At 46.9% G+C, this 11,504-nt stretch overlaps 1 protein-coding gene across 1 annotated transcript; it reads right to left on the bottom strand.

Annotated features, from left to right (window-relative positions):
- Window positions 1-2,709: 2,709 nt before the first annotated feature.
- Window positions 2,710-6,941, bottom strand: LOC123162758 (transcription repressor OFP13). Its single transcript, XM_044580522.1, has 2 exons — window positions 4,658-6,941; window positions 2,710-4,569 (listed from the first exon to the last, which is right to left on the bottom strand). Exon 2 carries the CDS (start codon window positions 3,858-3,860, stop codon window positions 3,057-3,059), a length of 804 nt encoding a protein of 267 aa, XP_044436457.1. The 5' UTR covers window positions 3,861-4,569; window positions 4,658-6,941; the 3' UTR covers window positions 2,710-3,056.
- Between the last annotated feature and the right edge of the window lie 4,563 nt (window positions 6,942-11,504).

The following is an 11,504-nucleotide window of genomic DNA, read 5'->3' on the forward strand; positions in this document are numbered from 1 at the left end:
CGGCCATATCCAGAATTTATATTGCACTCAATACCTGGGCTCTAAAAAGGCCATGGCCCAAGCTATGTTGGACTTGTTTATAAAAAGAGCAATATAAATTCCAGATTCTAAAAAGGTTGAGGCCCAAAAAAAATGGATTGTAAAAGACTGCATCTCAGAAAAAAAAAGTCCTAATTGGTGGGCTAGGCCTATTTAGCTAATCAAAGCACAGGGAAAAAATAAATTAAATGGGCTGAATTAATGGGCTCGGCCCATGTAAAACGCCAAATGGACCAGGCTGAATCTTGTGCCACATCAGCTTGCCACGCTGGATGTCTACGTGGACTAGGGAGGCTGCTAGTGACCAAAACGCCACAATAGGAATATTTTGGTCATAAACGTCCACGACCTTCTCACAGAGATGGTCGCTATAGTCAGTTTACGACCCTCAGCTTTTGACCTTCTGTTTTTTGTCACAAAAAGGTCACAAATGAAAAACTATGACCTTTCAGTGACCAATAGTGAAGGTCACAAGATAGCATATTTCTTGTAGTGTACTCTTTCGCATGACGGGGCGCCTTCACCGCCGCCTCCTTGTTTGCCTCGCGCTTCGACAACTTGATGGCGAGTCGGAGCGCCTTGGCATTCTTGCGGTGGAGGCGCCACGCTTCCGCCTCCGCCGACGTGAGAGGGCGGAGGAGGACCGCAAGGAAAGCTACCTCGGGACCGATTGGCGCGCTCGCGCGCGGACATCGAGTCAGACGCCGCTGCCCTCTCCCTCGCCTGCTGTCGCTCACACCGGGCTGCTCGTTCCTCGGACTCGGGGGGTCCAAGTGCGCGTCAGCCCCGGAACGGGCACGAGGACCCGGCGGTGGCCGAGTACCACCTCCGGGACATAGGGTGGTGGTGGTGGGCGGCGTACTTGCAGGAGCAGAGCGGAGTGGCCGGAGCTGCGCGCCGGGAGGGAAGGCCCGACAACGTCGTCGGCGCTGCATCGACGAGCGTCAGCCGCTAACGAAGTTGATCCACCGCTGCTGAATCCGCCTTGCTCGACCATCGAATGCCTCAACGCGATGCGGAAGGCGGCCTCCTCCACATCGTCGGGCTCCGTTTCACGCAATAGACTAGCCCAAACGTCATTGGAGCCGGAGTCCCCACCAGAGGCAGTGCTGCTTCGGTCGCCGGCCATCGGATGCGTTCGGAGGGGATCGAAAGTGAAGTGGACGGAGACGGGAGTAAAGTGAAGTTCGGATTGACTGCAGTCTAGGGTTTTCCGGATGGGGATATTTGTGGGCCAGGCATGGGTTAGACTGGGCCAAGCTGACGTGGCGGACACGTCTAGGTCGCCTGATATCCGCCTCATATTTGGACTGAATATGAAAGGAACCGGTCAGTCCGGACGTTTGAGGCCCGTTTGAGGCGCCTGAGAGGGTCAATTTTTTCGTGATCGGGTCAGTGACCTGTCAGTCCACTCGCGCGTGTGAGACGAGTTTCCCAGGCTGTAGATGCTCTTAGGTGTGTTCCTGATCTCCCATGGATCCACATCAAATGACCCACACAAACATGATCAGACAGAGAAGTTGTAGGTGCTTTCGTGGGCGTCGGTGTGCGTTACGGGCGTTGGTATAACCGTGCACGGCCGCACCGATGCTCGACTCGCTTTGTTCTTTTGCCTCGGCTTGCGGATTTGGTTTGGCCGTAGATTTCACATACAATCTGGGATATATCCAGACAAGCAAATTTGGAGTTCCTAAGATGACAAGCTTGCTAGGATTAGTTATAGTACCAGTAATGGTCAGTTCAATTATGTGCGTACCAGCGCCTATCTTGTAGTGTAGTAGTAGTAGTACAATATAAGTACGTACGAACAGATTCATTGATCGTTAGTATTATATAGTGAAAAAAAGGATGGATCGTTAAGAGTTTCGCACGGCAGTAAGTAGGTACGCAGCCAGGCTGTGTGCTGGGGGCACGGGCAGTCGGGCACCAAACAGAGCTGCAGTAGGCGCTCAGCTATTGATACCGCGCAGCGCAAATCAGTGCACATGCATGCGACCAGGCAGGCTTGTTGCGTCTTGAGTTTGTCCCAAATGCATCACTCATAAACTCAGCACATCATTATTGCAAGATATTCGGTCGATTCCCATGTTGATTATTGTACTACTCCCAGGGAGTATGTCGTAGTATCAGTTATCGTGCATGCATGAGGAGGATTACACTATATTATTTGTTACAGTAGTATTCTGCTCTGCTCTCGTGGATCCTACATTCCTACTCCGAGCAGCATGTTTCACGAGGGACGTGTGACCAAAATTCCGTGTCTGAGAAAGAAGCAACTATATATCACGCACATAACTAATTCAACCGATCCACCACATGATGACCCAGTGACTGATGTGGTTCTTTCAGCTCCAACCTGAGAATGAGATGAAGATTCCTGACGTGAAATTACTAGTAGCTAGGCCTGTCATTTCACCATCCATGTATATGATGTGGAGAGACAATACATCACGCAGGCAGAGCCAAAAAGTTAGTTGACTGACAAAATGACAACTGTATGGCCAACGACTGCTCACACACAAAAATGGAAAAGGGGAAACGGAATGCACACAATCACATATTTAGATCCGTCTGAAACAAAAGATTTCCCTTCTTCATTTCTTGTGGGAACTGAACTGTTTTTGAGAAAGAAGACCAAATTTCGGTGAAAATTCTCGCGTTCCAAACAGCTTTTGCAGACAACACACACGCTATACATATTTATATATTTTTTTTACATTTCATTTGGTTTTCTCATACGTAATATCCGGGCTGCGCACACAAATTCAAATATAGTACTCACCTAGCTAGCAAACAATCAGTTAGGTAGGCGTGCACGCGCGCACGAGGAGTTAACTGACAGGCAATCACACAATAGCTAGCCAGTAGCTTCGCAAAAGATAAATGAAATCAATACAACTAATCTCTTGCTTGATCAAGCTGCACTGCATCCGGCTGGGAATTGACAGCACTTGACGCGAATCATGGCAGCAAGGGACGACAACTAATCATAATCATATGTACCAGTTGAGTTCGGTTCATCCTTCTTCCTCCTTGATCTCGTCGCTGCCGCTGAAGGAGGAGGAGGAGCGGTTGGTGCTGGCGGTGGTCGGGGAGGACGGCGAGGCGGTGTCGCTGAGCGCGACGAGCAGGTCGACGAAGGCGCCGACGATGAGGCCGTGGGTGCTCTTGCCGTTGGCCCTGAGGTACCACCCCAGCATCTTCTCCATCCAGCACCAGTCCTTCACGCCATGGCTCATTACCATCTCCTCCATGGACGCCCGGAAGTCGCGGTACGGGTTCGACGAGTCCATGGTCATCGCTGTCGCTCCCTCGAACGGCGCCGTCTTGTCCACCTTCCCGCTGATGCAGCAGGTGGTAGCGGTGGTAGTGTCGATGTGCTTCACCTTCAGCTTGGCCTCGTCGAGTATGGAGGAGGAGGTGGCCGGCGTTGCGTGGGGCTCGAAGAAGAGGCGGCCGGAGCGCAGGGCGCGGATGACCGTCTCTCGCTCGTTGGCCTCAACGAGCCCGGAGGCGGCCTCGGACGCCGTGGAGAGGCTGTCGTCGAGCGAGGCGAAGGAGTTGGAGAAGCACGAGTCGGCGCCAGAGTCGGGCAAGTAGGCGGAGTTCATGGTCTTGTACGCCGTCTGGTGCTGCTCTTGGTGCTGCTGCTGCCTGAAGGAGAGGGTCCTTGGTTGCTTGCAGGACGGCCATTGCCACGAGGTGGCAGACATGGAGGAAGACGAGGCCACGGAGGAAGGTGCAGCGCCACTGGCACTGGCAGCACTGTCCACCTGCTTGCTGCTGAAGATGAGAGACGTGAGGCCAAGCTTCTTCACCATGGCTGGTTTTAGTCTGATCTCAAGGAGAAGAAATCAAACAGGACGATGCACAAGAGGCAGAGGCTGTGGCTATGGTGCTCCGCCTCCCACTGGGTGTGGGCAGGGCTACTACAGCTCTACTCAATTAGAGAGAGTGAGGAAGGCGGTGTGTGTATGTGGGCTTTTGCTCAGAGGAGGGTTGCATAGCACATATTGGCATATAATTAACGAAGCTAGCAGCATATCAGTACAGGACAGGAGCAATCAAAAGAGCAATCAGCTAGAGTAGCTAGGTTGCCTGGTGAGCAGAGAGACTAGTTGTTCATGATGTATTTTTCAGGAGGGGAGAAAGGAAGGAAGATGCCATGGATGGTGTGGTGGAGTGCAATTTGTGAAGATATATAGTAATGCTTCTGGCTAATCAGTCACTTGGGGTGGTGTGCTGCTAAACCTCTTTTGTTTACTTGGCCATCCACGTGGAGCCTTGCTCTTCTACAAGGCTACAAGACACATGCATGATCAGGAGTGGCTAGCTAGCAGCTGAAGAGACCGTTTAATTGGTATTGGTAGGTGCTACCTTGTTGCAATTTAATCTAATATAGGTATATGCGCCGTCCATCCAATTTGCCCAGAGCAGAGATAAATGTAATGATCGATATGATCTTCACATGCGGCAAGCATTAGATTATTGGGAGCCGGTGGTGTGGCGTGGTGTGGTTTAATCTGCAGGCTGAGCAGAAGCAAATTAGTTGATCAGTTTCACAACAACATACGTATAGGAGGATATATAATAGTAAATGCCGCAAGTGCGCAGATACCTGTTGTAATCAAATGGTGCAATAAGGTCACAGGATCTCTAGATAATTAGGTGCAGACAAGGGAGAAGCGTCCTCAAATTGTTTTAACTAGTGCGCCTAGCTAGCTCTCCATCCATCTGTCATGTCTCGGGATGGGCCTCATCTCCCTGCAAAGTAACCTTAATCTTTCACAGATGAGACCTTGGCCTTGTTCCTTGGTGGTAGCCTGCTAGTGCCGTGCTACAGATTCTCATTCTCCTGGGTAGCTGCAATGCTGCAACCGCCATTGAAAACCGTGTTGATGAATGAATCCCAACAAGTCACCTTTTTTTATGGTTACGGAACACATATCATCGCATTAACAAAGTAATAAATTAGTCATTCTGTAATAAACAAGGGCTGTAGAATTGAAAATTTACACTGCGCCCTCGACGTAGAGGCGTCTTCGCAGCAAACAAGAGGGAAAATTCCACACTTTGCAGTAGTTTCAGTTTTGTTCCCCACAGTTCCTATGCAGGCTAGCTGCAGCTTTAGCACCAAATATAGTACTGCCAATCAAAGGGTTGCACAGTACTCTTGCCCAGTTTACAGCTAATCAGACCCAATGATGGAGCATAAGTGAGTACGTACTGGCAGGATCACAAGAATGAACAGCAAATTTCTGTATGCACCTGTCTCAAAATAATCTATTTACGTAGCAGAAATGTTCTCAACTCCTGAAGCTTATAACCATACTGAAAAAAGTTAAGGCGTGCAGATCAAGACAGAAATGTTAGCTAAGAAATGAATGAATGGTGCTGACCGGTTGATGCAAATATTCTCTGTGTTGCCATTCCATCTCCTCTGAACCTTGTTCTAAGCATGTACTAGTAGTTGCATAATTCTTCAGCATTTATGCAAGTCTGGCTAAACATGAGACCGGATTTATTGCACTCACCTCGATGGCGTCTTCCCTTTTCTCGCTTTCTTTCCTTCAGTTGCCCATTCAACGCCTCCACATCTTCTGGCATGATATCAAGGCTCCTACGAAAAAGGCAGGAAACCTGTGACGCATTTATTGAGTCTGTCTTGCAATTTGGTGGTGCATCCAGAGCAGCAATCTTTCAGGAATTTGGGTTGGGGAAATCACATTTGGTTTCCAGTTTTCTCTAATGATTCTGGTACATGCAACATAAGATGATCAGGGAAGCAACATGTTCTTTAACAACACCCAATCAAACATTGTTGGTCCAAAAAGTTCTTGATCGTTGCCTGGTCCTTACGGCCTCAACCAAATACTACTATGCTCTGTTTGGATGTAGACATTGAAGGCTTGACATTGAATTGGCTCCAATGCCAAATATCCAAGACATTGATATTGAGCTTCAATGCCAATTTCAGTGTTTGGATGCTCATATATTTGGCTCATGGAATCCAAACGAAAACACAATTCCAAATCTTGTTTGGATGGTCAAGCGTTGAATTGCACATGCATATAAGTATGAACCTTTATACTCCCTCCGTTCCAAAATAGATGACTCAACTTTGTACTAATTTTAGTGAAACGGAGGGAGTACTTGACATCTTTGAACAGAAAAAAGGGAAGCATGTTCGTGAGGGATCAAAGATGAATACAGCTATTGGTCGTGCTTGCAACAACTCAGTTTCGTGCACCTGCAATCAGATTAGGGGATGCGGACAGAGAGCATACGCACATGGCAACGCACACTCAGGCACACAGCAACGGACTCCACACACACAACGACAGACTGCCGCGGTGGGCTTCCGCTTTGCCTTGCCGGAGCGGCCCCTGAACCAGTAGCCATTAAAGGGAGCGGGAGGCACGGAGACCCAGGTAGCAGTCGCCGGCGTAGATGTGGTGTGGTGGTGGAGATGTAGCGGCAGCAGCAACCAGTCACGACCGGTCTTCACGTTCGTGCCGGTTTCAGAGTTCACGTCTGCTGGTGGGGTTCAACTCGTGGTGAGGAGTTTCCGCCACCGCTCGCCGCAGAAGCCCCGGACCAGCAGCTAACGAAGGAACGGGTGGTGCGGAGACCTAGGTTGTAGTCGCCGCCGGCCCTTATGAGGCGGAGGTGGTGCGGAGACCTAGGTTGTAGTCGCCGCCGGCCCTTATGAGGCGGAGGTGGTGCGGACGGAGCAGGAGTCGAACCCCGCGGTCTTCGAGCTCGGGCCAGCGGCGGAGTCCGGCACCGCCGGCCATGATGCTCGCGGCGACGCGGGCTACTATGCCGTTTCGATAGTTGCGCAGGGAAGGGGTGAGAGCGAAGGAGTCGCGGGCCGGAGCGACTGGCGAATATCAGTGAAAACCGAGCTCGAGGCCTCCGAATCGCTCGGGAGGGAGTGCACGTGAAAAAGGGAACGGCTCGATATTGAGCCCCGATTCCACGACTGAATGTCAAGCGCAACCGAACGGCGATATTCGGGTTACCGAATACCAATATCAAAATCTGGGCCTCAATACCTACATCCAAACGGTGCGCTAGTATTTTTGTACGATTTCCTTAGCTTTTGGTCCACCTGGTACGCAGGAATCCAGGATAGGTACCTCTACTCATAGGTTGCTGACCTGTACCAGTAACAGTTGCCATGATCAAGGATTCAAGGTAGCAAAATCTTGAAGCAGTATGCTTTATGTAGAAACAGAAACTGTGAAGAAACCGGGGTTATCATAGGATACACTACACGATACCATGGTGAAGTTGGCGACAGAAAAGAGTTGTATCGAATGCGACACATAGCGAACCATCGATCAGATCTGCATCTTCATCGGTAGGAAATGATTGGTCAACTGAAAATGTTTCCAAATTTGTCAAAGCTAGGTGCTGCAAATTAATTTAGCTATCTCTCATAATCTACTGATCTGTGCTACTTCTACCCATATTATTGCTTAATCTGAATCTGCTTAGCGGAGGCCCCCTGCTAGTCATGTCAACATTAATATGTGCGTGTGTGTGTGTGACTGCGTCCATGCAGCCATGCATACTAGTCAGTCAGGGAGCAAGGCTGGTGCAATTACCACTGTGGGATAGGATGATCCTGCAGATCTATGTTGCCTGTGTCTTCACTGTGCGCAGGACAGCAGTGTCACTGCGGTCTATTTAATTAACCTTGCAGAGCATATCCCACACACTTTGATCTGCGGCAGCTTTTAAACTAGTGGTACTACGTACGTCCCACGTGCCCCGCCCTAAGGGCTGGCCTTTAAGAATCTACTGCATGGAGCAGTACGTGTGTACCCCCTCAGATTGGTGTAAACCTTGAAGCACGGTAATTAATTAGTTGATGCAGAGCTGCACAAGGGTGGACAGTTCCATGGACCAGGCCGTGTCTGCCTCCTAACAGATCCACTGTTCTGGAACATGCAGGCAGGCGTCGCTGAAGCTGAACCGCAGAAATTAATAGCCAAATTAGCTGCTCATAATCTGTATACAAGAGGGCTAGACGCCATGGACACTGACCTGTCGTGTTGTTGTTATCACCCTTCCAGGCCAGCAAGCCGTAGGGAGCTCACAGGGTTGTGCTTCTGCAATGGAGTTTTGTGACTTTTAAGAGGGCCAAGTGCATGCAGATGCAATAATGCAGAGCATGGCTGGCTCCACTGGGCACATGTCCTGGCCTACCCTTCTTCACTCATGTATGGCGATGGCCAACTAACAATAGACATTTTCCAAACTGTATTGTCTACTCCCTCTGTAAACTTTTATAAAAGTAGTGACCTAAAACATCTTATAAATAAAAGTTTACAGAGGTAGTATCTCTCAGTAGTTTGATCCGAAATTTATACCACGGAGGTTCGGGGGTGTTATTCGGAGTTTCGGTCCTGAATTATCAAATTACTAGAGGATGAAAAACCTTCAGTGACTGTGCCAAGAGTTTCTTGATGTTTCAAAAGAAAGATTACTTGGTTGGCCAAAACAAAACCCTTGCCTTAATCTCTCAAGTCTCAACTAAGCCTTCTAAATAGCCTCCACAAAATTGAGGAAACGATTTCAGTACACATCAACTTTTAATAGAGGAATATGACTACCTACGCTGCATGCATTCAACTTTTCCATGGGTATATTACCTCTGATTTTTAACCACCTGTCCTTTTCATCCTTTCTTCATAGGTAGTATATATCTATGGAAGGATCTGAATTCCAAAAATGATTAAAGCTGCAGATCGCATACTACTGTATTTGTGTAGTATGCGTAACAGCAACTCCTAGATTTTGTCTCCAAAGGAGGACAAACTACATGACCCCATTGAACAGCTGTACGATACGCACATATAGATGGGAATCCCCAAGTGTATAGAAGCAAGCAGTGTTTGCATATACGACCCACCATCAAATCGAAATAAATACACCAAAATTGGAAAATTTCCGAGCAGCTGAATGGCACAGAACAAAGCTCCCTCCAGCAGTACATGAATGCTGGAAGCCAAAACAAAATAAAATAAATGAGGAACCAGATCACATTCTTAATTTGAACCCTTCAGCTAGGAGACAAATGGAGCCAACAGGATCCATTGTTTTTCATGATTTCCTGTGATTTAAAACATGTTGTAGGTTAAACAAATGGATTTGTTTATTCGGGCTGCTTCTAGATAGTTTTTTGTGATAAAACGGGCATACAGCATTATTTATTAAACTAGTTGATGAAATTGAACGTAAGGCATGCTTTCCTACAGGCACATGCCTCAAGGACCCAAAAGTGACTAGGCAATTAGGCATGAACAAACCTTAGCCTGTGGTTTAAAAATCATGTGTTAGTTTGTCTCATCTGGAGTGCAGACAACCTGCATGTGTTAGTTGCTGGGCAGGCCCCCTCCAACATGGAAGCTACTGCTGGTTCTTGAGACAACAAAATCTTATAAAAGGTTTCAGCCTAGGAACTGACCGAAGTACCTAACCTTGCACAAGGCCGGATAATTAGCATAGTGTTTTCTTCAGCTCTTACTCTGATTCTGGTTATCTCTTAGTCTGGACTGATATTTCACCTTTGCGGCATCAAACATAACTTGGTCAGGAAAGCATTGTAACAAGAATTACATGATTAAACTACTTGCAAAGTTTGCCCAAAAGAGGATGCTCCATCCCCTAAAGGATTGTTTCGTTTTAGTGTTACCTATGAAAAATGCCTCTGTTATGAATAATCGAATTAACCTCAGTTCATTTTCAAGCTTGTTAGCTCCATATGGATGCAAACAATGGAGCCTTGCTGGTTCTGGCAACAGAAGGCACAAATTGTCAGAAACATAAAGTGGTAGCCAGCATCTTTTGTCTGAAAATAGATTTGTCACTTCATTCCTTCTGGAAAAGTTATAACCAAGAGCTAAAGTTGACTGGAAATCTCAAAGTAGGATGTATGAGCCATTAACAAATTCTACAAATAAGCTTTTGGATAGTTACGCCTAAACAATGGAGGAGCTACTATAAAAGCAGGGGCACTTTGACATGCATAGTTACGCCTAAACGCTATTAGTATTTTATTTATTTTGTTGAAGAGAAACTGCAGGGGAGCCCCAGAAGTGAAGTAACTGATAAATAAACAGGAGAATGACAACTTATGTACAATGTGTCCGCAGAACCAAAGGGTAAAACCCTGAACACTAATAAAAACCTAGGCATATGATGTGAGATCTGGACAATCCTACTCTTAATGGGCCTTTGTTTGGATGCAGATAGACAGGCCTGTTGGGCTTAAATGTCAGGCTACATAATAATTGGCCCATTTGGTTGAGCAGAGCCCACTGTTAACTGCTAAGTACCCTGCTTACACCATTGAAGCCGAACCAAGGACGACAGTGTTCAACACACCTGCACATGTGACATAATTTGAAAGGTACTAGCTCTCTAGATCAAAACCTACAAGATAACCCTAACTGTTTTAATAGATTTTGTAAAGTAGATGGTAACATCAAGTCATCAACATCGCCAGATCAAAACCTACATTAATATAGAAGGAAAACAGTCTGGTGGCTTGCAATTCTGCCGAGCAAGAGAAGTAAATATGGAGCTGGAGGACTATGGATATAAATTTGGGTTGACGGGGAAGCGGCGAGCACGGATAGTAAATTTGAACATATGCTTAATGCGGGGGTTTTTCACAGTGGGTAAGTCACCTATTGCTTTCCTTAATAAAAAAAAGGAAAAAGTGTATAGTATAATAGAACAGATTCCTGCGACAAGTGAGAACAGATCAGGGCAGGATTGGACTGCCTGAGCTTATGGTTCTTTTGTTTCATGCATCTAATTAAGAGGGGGGCAAAAGTTTGGTGGCTGTATGACCTCCCATTTTATGAGACAGAAAAACTGGAGGTTGATTAGTCACTTTACTGGAAAGTAAATGCAATTATTTCTACAAGACAGGGCTTTAAGTGGAGTCTCTATCTGTTGCTGGCAGGAAGCTCTGCTGAGAAATTGCTCAAGACTTATCTACAGCCATTTATATTGTTGAAGACTAAACATGTAAAAACATCAACTCGAGTAGTGCAACGAGAGTTTGCTCTTATTTTATTTTATTTTTTCAGAAAGTTTTCTCTTATATGACCATGTATATCTGTAATTAAAATGAACTAAACTAACATACAATGACACAAGAACAATCCGAGGTATGGATAACCCAAGAGAGAAATCTGACACGTTCAGGAAAAGCGAAAAAGAAATGGTATGTATTGCCGTATACATGATCTCAGAGTCACAAGGAAGGGAGTAGGGTAAACAACAAAAATTCGTCAGGTCCCCCAATTACCAGCTAGTATATCATACTCCCTCCGTCCGGAAAAACTTGTCCCAAGCTTATTTCTCAAATGGTAGCACTAACTTGGTGCTAGATACATCCATATGAGGGACAAGCTTTTTCGGACGGAGGGAGTACTGGTTAA

Source organism: Triticum aestivum, chromosome 7B (genome assembly GCF_018294505.1).
Source record: "Triticum aestivum cultivar Chinese Spring chromosome 7B, IWGSC CS RefSeq v2.1, whole genome shotgun sequence".
In the NCBI taxonomy this organism is placed as follows: Eukaryota; Viridiplantae; Streptophyta; class Magnoliopsida; order Poales; family Poaceae; genus Triticum; species Triticum aestivum.

Coding starts and splice junctions, on each gene's coding strand:
- LOC123162758 (XM_044580522.1), bottom strand. CDS start 3,860: ATGGTGAAGAAGCTTGGCCTCACGTCTCTCATCTTCAGCAGCAAGCAG.